This window comes from Oryza sativa, chromosome 1, assembly GCF_034140825.1.
Source record: "Oryza sativa Japonica Group chromosome 1, ASM3414082v1".
NCBI classification, from domain to species: domain Eukaryota; kingdom Viridiplantae; phylum Streptophyta; class Magnoliopsida; order Poales; family Poaceae; genus Oryza; species Oryza sativa.
Window position 1 is genome coordinate 20873589 of NC_089035.1, and position 13979 is coordinate 20887567.

A 13979-nucleotide genomic window follows, 5' to 3' on the forward strand; every position below is an offset into this window, starting at 1 on the left:
CTTTTTCAAAAAAAAAAAAAACCGGATGCTGTTCGTCCTTTCATGGATCAGTAACACGGAAAGAATGGACGAGGATTCTCTCTCTCAAAAAAAGAGAAAGAATAGACGAGGAAAACGTTGGGCAGCTCAGAAAGAACGGATGGAAAACACCTGGCGTTTCTGGCCTGACCTATCCATGTTACTGCTGGGAAAGAATGGATGAGAAGTAGGTATAGTGCTCTACACGTCACCTGGCACTTCATTTGATCAGCTGCCAGCTTGATTCCCTCCAACACTCTGCCATTCACTCGTTCATCCATCCTTGTTTAGGTTGGTTGTGTGATCTTTTCCATTATATTGCAATTTGCAAACTGATCTTTTTCAAATTTCCCATCTTGGTACGAAGATTCGCCAGGTTTTTGTGTATTCCCTAATAAAAGAACTAAAAGAGAAGGATGAATGAAAATCTCAATTTTGTTAATTTATTCAGTGTTGGAATTTGCAAACTATTTTCTCTCTATCCTCATATTTCCCATTTTAATACAAAGATTAGCAAGGCTTTTGCGAATTCCGTAAAAGAAATCTCAATTGTGTTAATTTATTCAGTGTTGCAATTTGCAAACTATTTTCTCTCTATCCTCATATTTCCCATTTTAATACAAAGATTAGCAGGGCTTTTGCGAATTCCGTAAAAGAAAATCTCAATTGTGTTAATTTATTCAGTGTTGCGATTTGCAAACTGCTTTTCTGTATCCTCAAATTTCTCATTTTAGTACAAAGAGCCACAAGGCTTTTGTGTATTCCCTAAAAGAAAAGGATGAAAGAAAATCTCAGTTGTAATATTCTAATGCTCTTTTTGTTAAAAATAATGGAGAATCTCATCAACATCTCAAGAGCAAACAGAGAAAAGATCTTACAAAATCTACAGTCCAAATGATCTCTACAGTCCAAATGATCTCCTGGGCATTAGCTCCAACAATTGAATATAATTTAGGGATAAAAGGATTATTTGCCACTCGTTATGATAGTGTTGAATTAATTATTCGCGTGATTTATTACCATGTCGTACACAATGGATAGAGGTGAATCCTCGGACAAGAGGGAGAGAAGAAAATAAAATAAAATAAATGGCAGTGGTGATCCTCACAAGTAATCTTGATGATGGTGGTGATCGCTGCAGGTGGCGAAGCGGTGTCGCCGTTGTTGTTCAGCTTCGGCTCCAGCTCTGGCCAGCAACAGCCATGGACAGCTTGTTGCTGTAGCAGGGGCATTTCTGGCATCACAGACAACATCCCATATGCTGCAAATGGTACCAAGCTCTTACAGAAATAAAATGCAGATCACTTCATCATGACAGTAAGCATGATTTTATACCAAGGTCCAATATATTTATATATTCTCAGTGCCCGGCTTGATTGTCGGCCACAATTCACACCAATTTCACAACTTGTAAGCACGGGATTGCTCACCCAAAATCCACCACAGAAACTCTCGTCTGAGCTCAAAACAGTAAGAAAAAAAAAGTATGTACATGCTAGTAGAAGTGCAAAAGTGGCTGAGGGAAGTTTGTTGTAAACAGTTTCAGTTCTATATTTTTTTTAGGAGAGCATGCTGCACACAGTTTCGATCAGTTTGTCGCGTCGACCTTCTCTTTCACATCTTGAGATGCTGGAACTGGAGCTGCAGTTTCTTGTTCCTCCAAATCTGAGCGTGCTGTTTCTTCTGCATTACCTCCTTGACTGCTGATACCCTCCTCTTCTATCCTCTTCCCCAAGAGAACAGTATACAGGCCCACAACCATCAGCGCTCCGCTTATTATGCTGTTCATCAGACAAGAGAATTTTAAGAAAAAGTTGCTGTTATTCTTAAGTTTTAAAAGGCAAAGCTTGTTTAATTAGCAATCGAAATGGCACCTTCCCAGGGTGACTGCTTCTCCAATGAGTAATTCAAGAATGATAGTGATGACCAGAGTCAGGGGTACTGTCATGCACAAAAATACTGGACCCCTCTTGTCAATAATCCAAATTTGCATGTAAAATGAAATTGCGGAAACAACAATGCCCTGCAATTATTTTCAGTAAATTCAGAGGTTACCTTTTTTTTTCTTTGACTAAAAGACTTGCTTTTGTAGTTTTGTTGAACGTTGAGAGAGATCCATCTTAATAATAGCAATATAAATGAAGAGCTTCTGTTGTATTCTCTGTAGATCTTAGAACTCAAATATGCAGTTTAGAAAACTGAAAGCATCATTTCAACCATTTGTTGCAAGCGACCAGTACAGCAGTACCATACTAACAAACAAGATGACATTTTCTTTTTCGTAAGTTATGGCTGTGATTAGTTGCCTGGATGATATTGGGCCAAGCTAACCCAAGGATACAAAGGGTGAGTGTTTGGTTGTCATTGGATGGTTCTAAATAGTATTCACTGCATGGGGGTGTTCGATTGCATGTTTAGATGCACCAAAGATGTTTCAAAAAAGTGTTAGTATGACTACAATGCACAATTACGCATTATTTTACCTTATTACAATGTTAACAATTAATACAAACTAATCACTCAGTAAATATGTCATAAGCAACGTCTGGTTCTACAGCTGTGACAGATTTGGGTATACTAAGCAGCCCTAGCCCAGGAGGGGGTCTTTGAGCAAGCAATGCATCACATGGGCTTGGCCTAACGACCATCATGCAAGTATGCAACAAGTACGTCCTATCTTTGACTAGAAGAATTTCCAACATGAATGGGGTAACAAAGAACTCAGCAGATCAGGTCTATTCAGGAACACCCAAGGAAACTCATGTTTTCACTTTGTGTAGTCTAACATCAAATGGTTAAAGAGAAACAAATAAAGAAGTTTTGACACTCATCCTGCTTTAGGGTAACTAAATTATTAGTCAACATAATCTAATTAATATTTTAACTTACACAATAGATGATGGCAACAAGGCCTATATCGAAACCAAGCTTCCATCTTGAAAAGTCTCTCTCAAGCACTAGAGCCATAAAAAATGATTGAACAGCCGAGAAGACTATCTGGAGAGTTGTGTTGAGTAGCTTAGACGGGTATTCCTCTAACAGAGGTCCCTGGGAAGTACCATGTCAGCTAAACTTTAGACAAATAAATTAGCAAACACAGCATAATGGACTTTGCAAGCTTTTACCTGAAGTACTGCCCAAAGAGCCCACATTAAAGTCGCCAAAAACTGCAAGAAAATTCCTAGTATCCAGTTCCTTGAAGAATGAGTACCAACACGGTTTGTGTGAGGAAAAAGGTGGTGCTTGATAAAAGACTTCAGATCAGGTCCCTGGTATAATGCTAGCACAGAAACTCCAACAGCACAAAACACTATGCCAGAAATTTTCACGATTCCATGGCACATCTTTAATTTAAAAGACTCCATCCTACAATATGTAGAACAAATCATCGTAACTCCACCAAAGTTTGATCATATAATTTACTCGTATTTAATAAGCTATTTTATGTCATAGTTGATTAAGTACCAACTCTTAGCAAACTAACTAAAACTAGAGAAACAAAGAACGAATTACTTGACCAAAATTTCTAGGATGAGATGCAATTATCATACAAAAACACTTACCCCATAAGAACAGCCAAAAAGAAAGTTAATACTGGCATGATATTTTGTACTGCAGAAGCAGCTGTTGCTGAAGAATAATTGAGGCCAATGCATGATATGTTCATCGCAGCAGACATCCTTGGCAGATTTCAACACAAGTTATATTAGCACAAAATTGAAGAATCATTTTTTAAAAGTACGAGCTTTGGATAAAATTTCCAAAGAAAAGGAGTTGGTAAAGTTAAGATACAGTAGATTTTACCTTCCCTACCCAGACGAATCACTAGCATGTTTAGTTACAGTACTGGAGAATCTTAGATTTAATATGGCATCAGTTCTTTTTTTTTCTCAAACACAATTGAATCAATTGTCTCTGGTTAAGATTAGATCATTGTGATGAAGAAATTATATACAAAGTTAAACAAAAATGAGGGAAGCATGGCGCATCTTTTCTTGCTTGAAAAAAAAATAAATTATACAATATAGTACCAACAATTGTCTGATATTCCCATATTGAGAATTCCAACAAAATATGAAATGATATATATTCCATAGTATTGCAAAAAGAATGCTTCATCTAGCAAGTTATCTGATAGAAGAGAAGACAAAGAAATGCTCATCTAGCAAGTTATTTGCTAGAGGAGAAGACTAAGTAACAATTCATCCTCACTACAGATCCATTTGGTGCTGCCTTGGACTATGGTTATCTTGTTTGGTAATTGATTTTTGACATTTTCGGCATTTAGTGAAGTGCTTTTCTTTTAATCTATGTTACAAATGATAATACCATTGTGTTCCGAATAGAAGAGACATGGAAATTGACTTAGAATATTTTTTCTAACATTCTAAACTTAGAAGACGGAATACGGTTATCGGACGGAAAGGGTATTGTTCACCAATTAATAGGAACACGGACGATTAATCGGAATTATACGGAAATTTAACGTTCGCGAATATATGTACAAATTTTATAATATTATATACTTATTTGAAGATTTAGATGTGTACAACTATATAAATCAAATATGTTCATGTTGTTTTTTAATTAAACAGATAAGTAAGACATTAACTCTTCTAACACCGGATTTATATATCACATGGTAGTAGAATTGGTTGCATTAAATAACTAAAACATAAAAATATATGTTACAAAACAAAAACAATTCTAAATTAAGTAAAACAAACTACTCTAAATCATCATCAAATACAACGTATAGACGATTATTCGGGTGATTAAACGGAAAACGACCAACTAATCGCTATTTAGCATTTAGCAATCGGGCCTCATATTTAGCATTTTCCTATGCGAATTTCCCATAACAGCACGAGGGATTTCCATCTACTACAGAACAGCAATTATACTTTGACTTACCCACATAGTGCATGCACAAATAGCTTCAGAGAGACTTTGAGTGACAGTGGTGGGGCAGTTTTCCTGCAAAAATAAACATCAATGACTCAATATACGCTTCCAAGAAAATATCCACTTATCAAGGGAAAATTACAAGAAAATGCGCATACACACTTCCAAGATGATATCCACTTATCAAGGGAAAATTGCAAGAAAATATGCTTACCTTTCTACTGCCAAAGCAACAGGCAGTAAGACTACTGCAGCTATTATATTTCTGTAGAAAACAAGAACATATGTACTTGTGCCTTGGCTAAAAGCAACCTTGGTCAGTATCTGCATCACTCCATAAATAAACCTTATGAGGAACACGACAACATGAGGAGCAGCGTTGCCCATTATACTTGTGTGTTAGAATGTTGAAGGTGACTTCTTAAATACTACCATCAATGCACCAGGAGATTCTACAAATCATATCTTCATCGAGTTTTTTTTTTAAAGCTATGTCTTCATAGAGTTAGTTTCTTCTAGATGTCCACTTAAACAAATCTATATCATACTTATATAGAGGACACACAAGCTGCTCACTGTAATCATAATTACAAAAAACTTTACAATAAAATAGCTAAAGGTGTTTAGACCTAACAAGTTGGTTATATATTTCAGCATGTACTTTTGCAACAGTAGAAGTTAGACAGCTTGAGACATATTTTTGAGACAAACTAGATATCTCAGCACAAAGTGCCTCAATATTCAATTGGTTGCATGAGGCGTCTTATTTTCAAAAAGCATCCCTAAAGATTTAGAGCATCCATCGACCAACACTTGAATATTGCTCGATGCAAAGCCATGTGCACTAGCAAATTTAAAGTGGTAGAAAAAATTTCACACAGAAGAAACAATTATGTTGTATTCTCATACATACTTGACAATATAAAATGATTAAACTTCAACTTTAGTTTGCCTTTAAAGATATGGTATCATAGATACAAAGTAATTTTGCTCTGCTTATATTAGCAATTCCGAGTAACTGCTGATTCTATCATAGCGTTTAGTTAAAGGACGGGGCAATAATATGGTATTCAACCAGGTCCATATAAGTCTTAACTAGTCTCACAGTGTTTCGTCGAGTTTCATAAAGGTTTCAGTGAGTTTTATCCAATTTCACAGGTTTCGGATACTAGCAATGATAAAATCATAGTTTCAAAAGGTTTTAAAGCAAGTCTGAACAAGTTCCAAAATTGAAAAGTGCAAGTATCAGCGAGTCTCAAAATTGAAACTTCAAGTTCAAATCAAGTTTCAAAAATTGGATCATCAGGTTCCAAACCTGAAACTTAATGGCTTAAAAGAAAATGATCTCAAGCTTCAACTAGAATTTGTTCTCATTTACTTTAGTTCTAGGCTTGAAATTTGAGTTCAGAAAAGAGCTTCAAGAAAGTACAAAATTTTCATTCAAAAATTCAAGTGTTAGTCTCCTGCGTGTTCGATAAAAAAAAAATTCAAGTGTAAGTTTCATAGAAAAATTCAAGTGGAGACAGTGTACAAGCTCAGACCTTCTACAAGTCTGCATGCTCAAGCAACCCCTTGCCCTGCTTGCCACTGGCCTGCAGCCAACATCAGCTTTCGCTTGCTTACTGTGCACCTGGTAGCCCTGGCGCAGTGCTGCAACCTCTCATGACATGCTTCGAAAACATCCAGGTTACTTGCAGCCATTGCCATTCAATGCGTACCTCTTGGCACTGTGAACATCTCTCGTGGTAACAACAGAGAGAGAAGGGGAACATAATGTGTGCTGTGGATGAAGCAGGTGAACAGGTAGTTCTTGTCAAAACAAAGCAAGTGAAAGGTAGTAACCCATTATACCCATAAGGCTCTTTCTAGGAGAACAGTGATCATGGGACTCTCCGAATAGGATGATGTAAATACATCTAGTTGAAAAAGGAGTCAACAAGATCCTGTTTTGAAGGTTCCTGTTCGGTAAGCTTAAAATGTACTTCCTCCGTCCCACAATACTTGTCTTTCTAACATTCAAAAATTATCCCAAAATAGTTGTCACTTCGAAGTAGTACTTGCCACATCAATCACTTCCAATTCAAATTTCTCCCCATTATACCAACAACCACCATTCCACATCCAACTATACATTATTAATCAAGGGGTATTATAACCTTAGTACATGCTAAATAACCTATAACGACAAGTATTTTGGGACGGAAGTAGTACCCCCTCCATATTTGTATATGATGTTGGCTACGGTCATATAAAAAAAATGGAGGGAGTATTTACTTTTATCAAGAATCACAGCTCCAACTTTCAACCTTATGGTGAGTACTGCTAAGTTAGTGATTTCAGAGTATCTATTCCTTTCTAAAAGGAGGTGTACCCTTTTTGAAGACATCTTTCAGTGCAACATTAAAATAATACAGCTTTGCTCAGGGTGGAAGGATCAGTAGTGGAGCAATTATTCAGTATACTAAATTTGGAAAAGGAAAAGGTAGAACTAAAGGACAATGAGCAAAGTGAGTCTATGAGGAATGTGTTGGATGGTATAGGGAGAGATATACTGCGTAACGTGTATCGATTGTATTAAGCCTCAGGGGGCCGATATATATAGGAGTACATGGGGAGGAGATAAGGAAGGATTAAAGATATGGAAGGAGTCCACACAAATCAATCCTATCCTAATATGGCTCTAACTACCATATACTCTAACAGAATGATTACAGGATAATCTTTGTCTTATCTAGAAAGACTAGAACTCTGCAAATCTTTCATGCTGTTTTAAAAAAATGAACCACGTTTCATGAAGCAATGTGGTTAGTGGTACAGCAGTGCAATACAATATAATTCAGCACTAAAATTACAATAAGCAAGATTCAAAAATTGTTTCTAGGAATAATTCAGTGCATCTGAAATTAATTTAAACAACAGGAATGATGTGCTAATGCCCAAGTGCCCAACACAGACACACACACACACACATACACACACAAGCTCGCAAAAAAAAAAAGTTAGACACCTACAAACCAGATTGTCTATTACTAGTTACTAGATAAATACCCATGCAAACAGGTAGCACTATGCTCATATGTTATACATACATGCTCAAAATTAAATTAGCATTTTTTTCTGGGAAAAAATAGATTACCATTACCTTACCATTGATATCAAAAGTTGTCTAGGCAAACAAGCTTAGTGCAGACCAACATACATCTATTTATTGTTAAAATAATTAAACTCATGTGTTCTACTTGGTGCCCGCCTAGGCGCTAGGCACCATACCCCAGCCTAAGCCATCAAGCTACTTTTTCCTACCGGTTACAGTCAGTCTGCCTTTGCGGCAGTTAGGTGCAAAGCATCGCCCTGCCACCATGCCACTGCATAGCACCAAGGGGAACACTGAAACTTATACAGCAAATTGCCATACAAGATCTGCAACACTGCATGCGAGTATGACATCACCTTACGATTAGACAGTGTGGAAAGGACACTCAACTCCTCTTGTCACCAGAAGAACCTTGAAACAAACAAGAAATTCCAATGATTTAGCCCCCCATCTTCATTCTTAACTACTTTACATATTTTTTTCCAATTCCTACAATAATTTTAAAGAGATCATCTCAACTTCTGACAACAGCTGGAAATTTTAATGGTCTGTTCCCGTTATGGTGGGAAGGTAGAGAAGGAAGTGGAGGTACTAACTAATTCTAACTACACTTCTTGCAATTCTTTTCAACTGCATAAGTATCCAGATGACATGTTTGCACATATATTCTAAAGAATAGATAACATATCTTCAACGAATGCAATTCAAGCACACATGATTTCAATATAGCACGATCAAATTTATAATATACTGTTTGCCTGATTGATTGGAACCTTTATTTTACTCAAGATTGTGTGATTGGGCCATTTTTTTAGACTAACAAATTGGTAATTTAGACAAAAAAAAATTGAGCCTAGGTGGAGGCTGGAGAGTATGATTAAAAAAATGACTAATAGTGAGCAACTACCAAATTTGTAAATATATTACATTATTTTTTTAAAAAAAAGAAACTAAAATAGCACATTACAAAGTAGTTGTGCCTCAGAAGCAAGTATGTATCCATGGGGGCAGTCTGTCATGCAGAAAAATTGCTTATAGCCACTCCTCGCTTCGAGCCTCTATAGCAAGTAGGCTAACTGGCTTGAAATTAGCTAAAAGATGACAAAGCAGTTGGCGCGTAGAAGCAAGCATTATATGCTCATGCAGGAGTTTTAGTAAATGGTGGTGATGTAAAAAAGATGACAGACTTGGGGATTGCATAGTAGTGATTGTTACATAGAACATCATGCTAAACATTTTAATGTAACCAGAGAAGCACACTAACTCTCAAAAAAGCATCACTGGCGATAGCTACACAAAATGGTGAGAATGTGCACATACTACTTTTGGCAAAGCTCAAAATGGTCGGCCTGATTTCTTCTTTCCAAAGATCACCTCCCAAATGACCGGCGAGAATGGACCTTTCTTGTCCAAGTGCTCCCTGATGGACTTCTCATCAATGGCAAAGTTCCTGTCCTGGAAACTCCTCACGAGCTTCTCAGCCTCCTCTACCCCCTTAGCCTTGCATACCTCATCAACCAAGCCCACAAAGGTCATGGCATTCGGCGAATGCCCAGCCTCAAACATCTCCACGCAGAAGGCAACTGCATCATCCAGCCTCCCACCCTTGCACAGCCCCTGTATTAGCAACCAGTAGCTGAAGGCGTTCGGAATAACCCCATTCCCCTGCATCTTCTTGAAAATCCTCACAGCATCGTCAAGCTTGCGTGCCTTGCAGAAAGCCTCGACAACCGCGGTGTAGACGACAACCTCAGGGATGGAACCCTTCTCTCGCATAAGACCGAACAGCTTCATGGCCTCCTGCACCAGCCCGCTCTTGCACAGGCCGTCGAGCATGGCGACGGCGTTCGGAATCAGCCCAGTCTCCTTCATCTTCCTGAAGATCTCGTCCACGTCCTCCGGCTGCGCCGCCTCGTGCTCAGGCGGCGGCGGCTTCGTCGGCTCGCGCTCAGGCTGCGGCCGCTCGCCGCTGTTTCCCGCGGCGGAGGTGGCGGCTGCGTCGCCCAGCTTAAGCTTCTCCATCAGCGATTCCCCGATGGGTTGCTGCGGCGGCGGCAACGGCTGTTTCCCGGCGGCGCGTCGGAGGATGTCGGTGGGGAACGCGGCGTGTGGGGAGGAGTCGTCGGGGGCACCTCCGGGTCGTCGAGGCGGCGGCGGCGGCGGTGGCGGGGGGTTGTTCTCCGGGTCGGCGCTGAAGTTGAGGGTGCGGAGGAAGGCCTCGTCCTCCTCCTCCTGCCGCGCCTCGCGGATCACCCGGCGCCGGCGGTCGCCCGTGGAGTAGGGCCTCCTGATCCCATCCGCCCCTCCGAGGAGGAGGAGGCGGCGGAGCCCTCCGGATCTCGCCGGAATCTGCAAGCTCATCATCTCCCTTCTCCTTCTCCCGTGGCGGCGGAGCAGCAGCAGGGTTAGGAGGAGGAGAAACCGCAGGTGCGAATGGGGTTTATGCGCGGAGGCTGACGAGTGGGGCCCACATGTCATTCGGGGAAATTACAGAACTACTACTTCGAGACCACCCACGCGGCCACGCGCGTCTCGCCATGTCCGTGTCGCGCATTCCGCCGAGCACCCTGACGTCGCTCCTCCCGCGCGCCCTCAACCCGCGCGTCGCCGTCGTCGACCTCGTCGCGGGCCACCTCACCGCCTCCGACGCCCCCGACGAGGCGAGGCCCATCGAGGATGAGCTCTCCCGGCTGCTCCCCTACCTCGGCAGCGACGAGCTCACCGCCGTCGTCCTCCGCGCCGGCCACTCCCACCCGCTCCCCACCCTCCGCTTCCTCCTCGCGCTGCCGCCGCCGGCGCAGCCCTCGCCGACCCACCTCGCCTTCCTCGCGGGCTCCCTCGCCTCCTCCCGCCTCTTCTCCCAAGCCCTCGACGCGCTCTCCCACCTCCTCCGGCTCCACCCGGGCCACGACGCCCTCCCCACGCTCCTCCGCTCCAGCGCCACCGCGCCGCACCCCTCCCTCCCGGGCCTCCTCGTCAAGGCCCTCCTCCGCCACGCCCGCCTCCGCGACGCGCTCCGCGCCGCCCTCCGCGCCACGGCCGCCGGCGCCCCGCCCGACGCTGCGGCCTTCAACGCCCTCCTCGCCGCGCTCTCCCGCGCGGGGCGGTTCGATGACCTCTGGGCCGCGCGCGCCGTCATGGCGCGCGCCGGGGTGCGGCCCAACGCGCACACGTTCAACATCCTCGTCGCCGCCCTGTGCCGCGGGGAGGACGCCGAGCGCGCGCAGGGGTTCCTCGAGGAGCTCGAGGAGCAGGGATTCGAGCCGGACGGGGTCACCTACAACACCCTCCTCTCAGGCTACTGCCGCAGGGGAAGGCTCCAGGACGCGCTGCACCTGTTCGACGTAATGCCATACAGACGTGTGCAGCCAGACTTGGTCTCTCATACAGTTGTAATGGATGCGCTGTGCAAGGCCGGGAGGGTGCGCGATGCTCGGCGGATGTTTGACAGGATGATCCAGAGTGGGTTGAGCCCTGATGCTGTTGCTTATAGTGTTCTTATCGCCGGGTACTGTAACGAAGGGAGGTTAAGGGAGGCAAGATTTCTGCTGATGGAAATGGTCGGGTGTGGGTTCTCATCAGAAGGATTTGCTCTCAAGGTTGTGGTAGAAAGCCATGTAAAATTCAGTAAGCTGCTCACCTGCTTGAACATGGTGGCACCTATAAGAAAGCATGGTGTTGTCATCCCATCGCAGAGTTACAGTTGCTTGATTGGTGCATTGTGCGAGGATATGCGCCCTAATGCTGCCAGGGGTTTGTTGCATTGGATGATAGAGGATGGGCACAGCCCTAGCTTGGCAATTTATAATATGATCATAGAGTGCTTCTGCCAATGTGACATTGTGGAGGAGGCTTTAGATGTCAAGGTTGAAATGATCTCAAGAGAAGTGAGACTGGACTTCAATACTTATCGAGCACTCATAACCTGCTTTTGCAGGTTGGGAAGGAGCTTAGATGGTGAATCGATAATGGCAGAGATGATTGAATCTGGCTTCCAACCAAATGAAGCTATTTGTTCTGCATTGGTTTGTGGATTTTGCAAGGAAGGAGCCCTTAATAGGGCAGAATTAATTCTGAGGGCTTTTGTTCTTGATTTCCATGTCCATTGCAACGAAAGCTATAATGCTCTGATGAGAGCTTACTGCGAAACCACAAGCAGCAAGGAGTCATTAGAATTGCAGAACAGGATGTTGGAATTGGGTTTTGTCCCAAACAGTGAGACATGCAGATCACTTATTCTTGGCCTTTCAAAAAGTATTGATCTAGTTTCCAGTGATGATGGTTTTTCATGCATTAGTAGCAAGGATAATGGTGGAAATGCTGAGTGAATACACACAAATTCTAGGCTACATGCTCCACTCATGAACGAAGAGTATAGCAGATTCATTGGTTCCATAAGTTTCTGGTGGCAGTTTATCTGGCAAACACAATTTTGAGCTTTCATCAAATTTACTCTGACAGCTTAGTTGCCAATAGAGTAAGACATGCTGCTTGATGACCATGACTCTTTGCATCACAATGGTAAACAAGGTTTAGAGCACCAGAACCAGGACAGAGCGACTATGCTCAAAGCCTGCAACAGATTGTATAGGTGGGATTGTTTTCCCTGGATTGGAAGCAAGTGACCATACAATGAACTATCCATAGTATGAGCCTCTGTTCCATGTTGTCTTTGTTGCGCAGTCGTATGTGCATGGGTAGTATACAGCAGGTACTTGGTTTTGGACATACACTACTAAGGACCTTTTGGGGATGAATTCAATATCTGAAGGCACATGTGTGCTGTGGTGAGATTAGCGGTGCATAGAGTTTATATAGGTTGAGACTACTCCCTCCGTCCCATAATGTTAAAACCTAGGACTGGATAGGACGTTTCATAGTACAATGACTCTGAGTCATTGTACTATGAAACGTCCTATCCAGTCCTAGGTTTTAATATTATGGGACGGAGGGAGTAGCACATAAACTCATATGTTCATTAAATTAGGTGCTGAAGGGGATTTGGATAACAGCTTTACAGTTCCAAAATGGCAGAACGATGTTTTGCTTCTGCTGATGCACAGAGGATAGAGCAAGGTGATGAACCAAAAACCAAAATCAGAATCAGATGTCCATCATATTGCTCCTGCCCTCATTCAGTGACTCCAAAACTCAGGTGGCTCAATTTATAACTCATTGCATATACTTTGAGTTCGTGACGTACAATTTGGTCTTGTGCTTCACCATCCTTTTTCTTGATGATCTGATCTCGGCCACCGTTTTTTCCAAAGCTAGGCAGTTAGTCTACATTTTCAACCTTATTTAGCACGCATTTGTAAACTGACAGCTGTGCTTCATTTTCAGGCTGAGGGGAATGGACATGATCGCTTCCGAGTACAATGAATCCCCAGGCGTTGTATATACTTGTATCCCATTCCCACGTGTGATCCAATGAAGATGATTAGCCAAGTCCAGTGTGAGTTTCTGTTCTTGAATCCATCTTCCTCAACCAAGAAGACGCTGTGTGTAGAACATAAACAGACGTAGGAAACTACCAAGAAGAAATGACGAAGTTACTGCTCTCCTCATAATGGGAAGTTATGCGATTCAGTTTTATACTTGTATTCTGTTGGCTTCATCTGTTACTTCGTTAAGGTTTCTTGATGGAAAACATCAAAATTCGTTCTGACCTACACTCATCTTGTCACACGTCATCAGTTGATTGGCTTGTAGTAGTACTTTTTAGATTGTTAGTAGCACCTGAGCATAATTGGGATTCCAATCAATTGGAAGAGAGATGTCATATATCGTACTGGTTGCATACTTCTGTAGCCTCATCTTTTCGCTTATGCTTATGATTATCAGCCAAAATTTGAATTTTCAACTTTAAATTTGAAGTTGATTTTAGGTTTTTTTTTTTAATCAAAGTTTATTTTCCAGCCTTTACTTTTAAATCGTTAAGAATACGTATAACTTTTTTTCC

General features: G+C 42.1%; 3 protein-coding genes across 4 annotated transcripts; 1 reads left to right on the forward strand and 2 right to left on the reverse strand.

Annotated features, from left to right (window-relative positions):
• Positions 1-1342: 1342 nt before the first annotated feature.
• Positions 1343-5431, reverse strand: LOC107280562 (WAT1-related protein At5g64700). Its single transcript, XM_015778968.3, has 7 exons — positions 5138-5431; positions 4933-4995; positions 3582-3698; positions 3144-3384; positions 2908-3066; positions 1893-2041; positions 1343-1799 (listed from the first exon to the last, which is right to left on the reverse strand). Exons 1-7 carry the CDS (start codon positions 5308-5310, stop codon positions 1607-1609), a joined length of 1095 nt encoding a protein of 364 aa, XP_015634454.1. The 5' UTR covers positions 5311-5431; the 3' UTR covers positions 1343-1606.
• A 3751-nt stretch (positions 5432-9182) lies between these two features.
• On the reverse strand, positions 9183-10463 carry LOC4326881 (pentatricopeptide repeat-containing protein At4g38150). The gene has a single exon (XM_015763412.3). It carries the CDS (start codon positions 10379-10381, stop codon positions 9353-9355), a length of 1029 nt encoding a protein of 342 aa, XP_015618898.1. The 5' UTR covers positions 10382-10463; the 3' UTR covers positions 9183-9352.
• An 81-nt stretch (positions 10464-10544) lies between these two features.
• On the forward strand, positions 10545-13801 carry LOC107277870 (pentatricopeptide repeat-containing protein At5g40400). Of its 2 annotated transcripts, none has more exons than XM_066309186.1 (3): positions 10545-12853; positions 12898-13172; positions 13361-13801. In XM_066309186.1, exon 1 carries the CDS (start codon positions 10555-10557, stop codon positions 12343-12345), a length of 1791 nt encoding a protein of 596 aa, XP_066165283.1. In that variant the 5' UTR covers positions 10545-10554; the 3' UTR covers positions 12346-12853; positions 12898-13172; positions 13361-13801. The 2 variants fall into 2 exon arrangements, with proteins under 2 accessions (XP_066165283.1, XP_015618877.2); XM_015763391.3 differs by having other exon boundaries at positions 10545-12804; positions 13005-13172.
• The last annotated feature ends 178 nt before the right edge of the window (positions 13802-13979 follow it).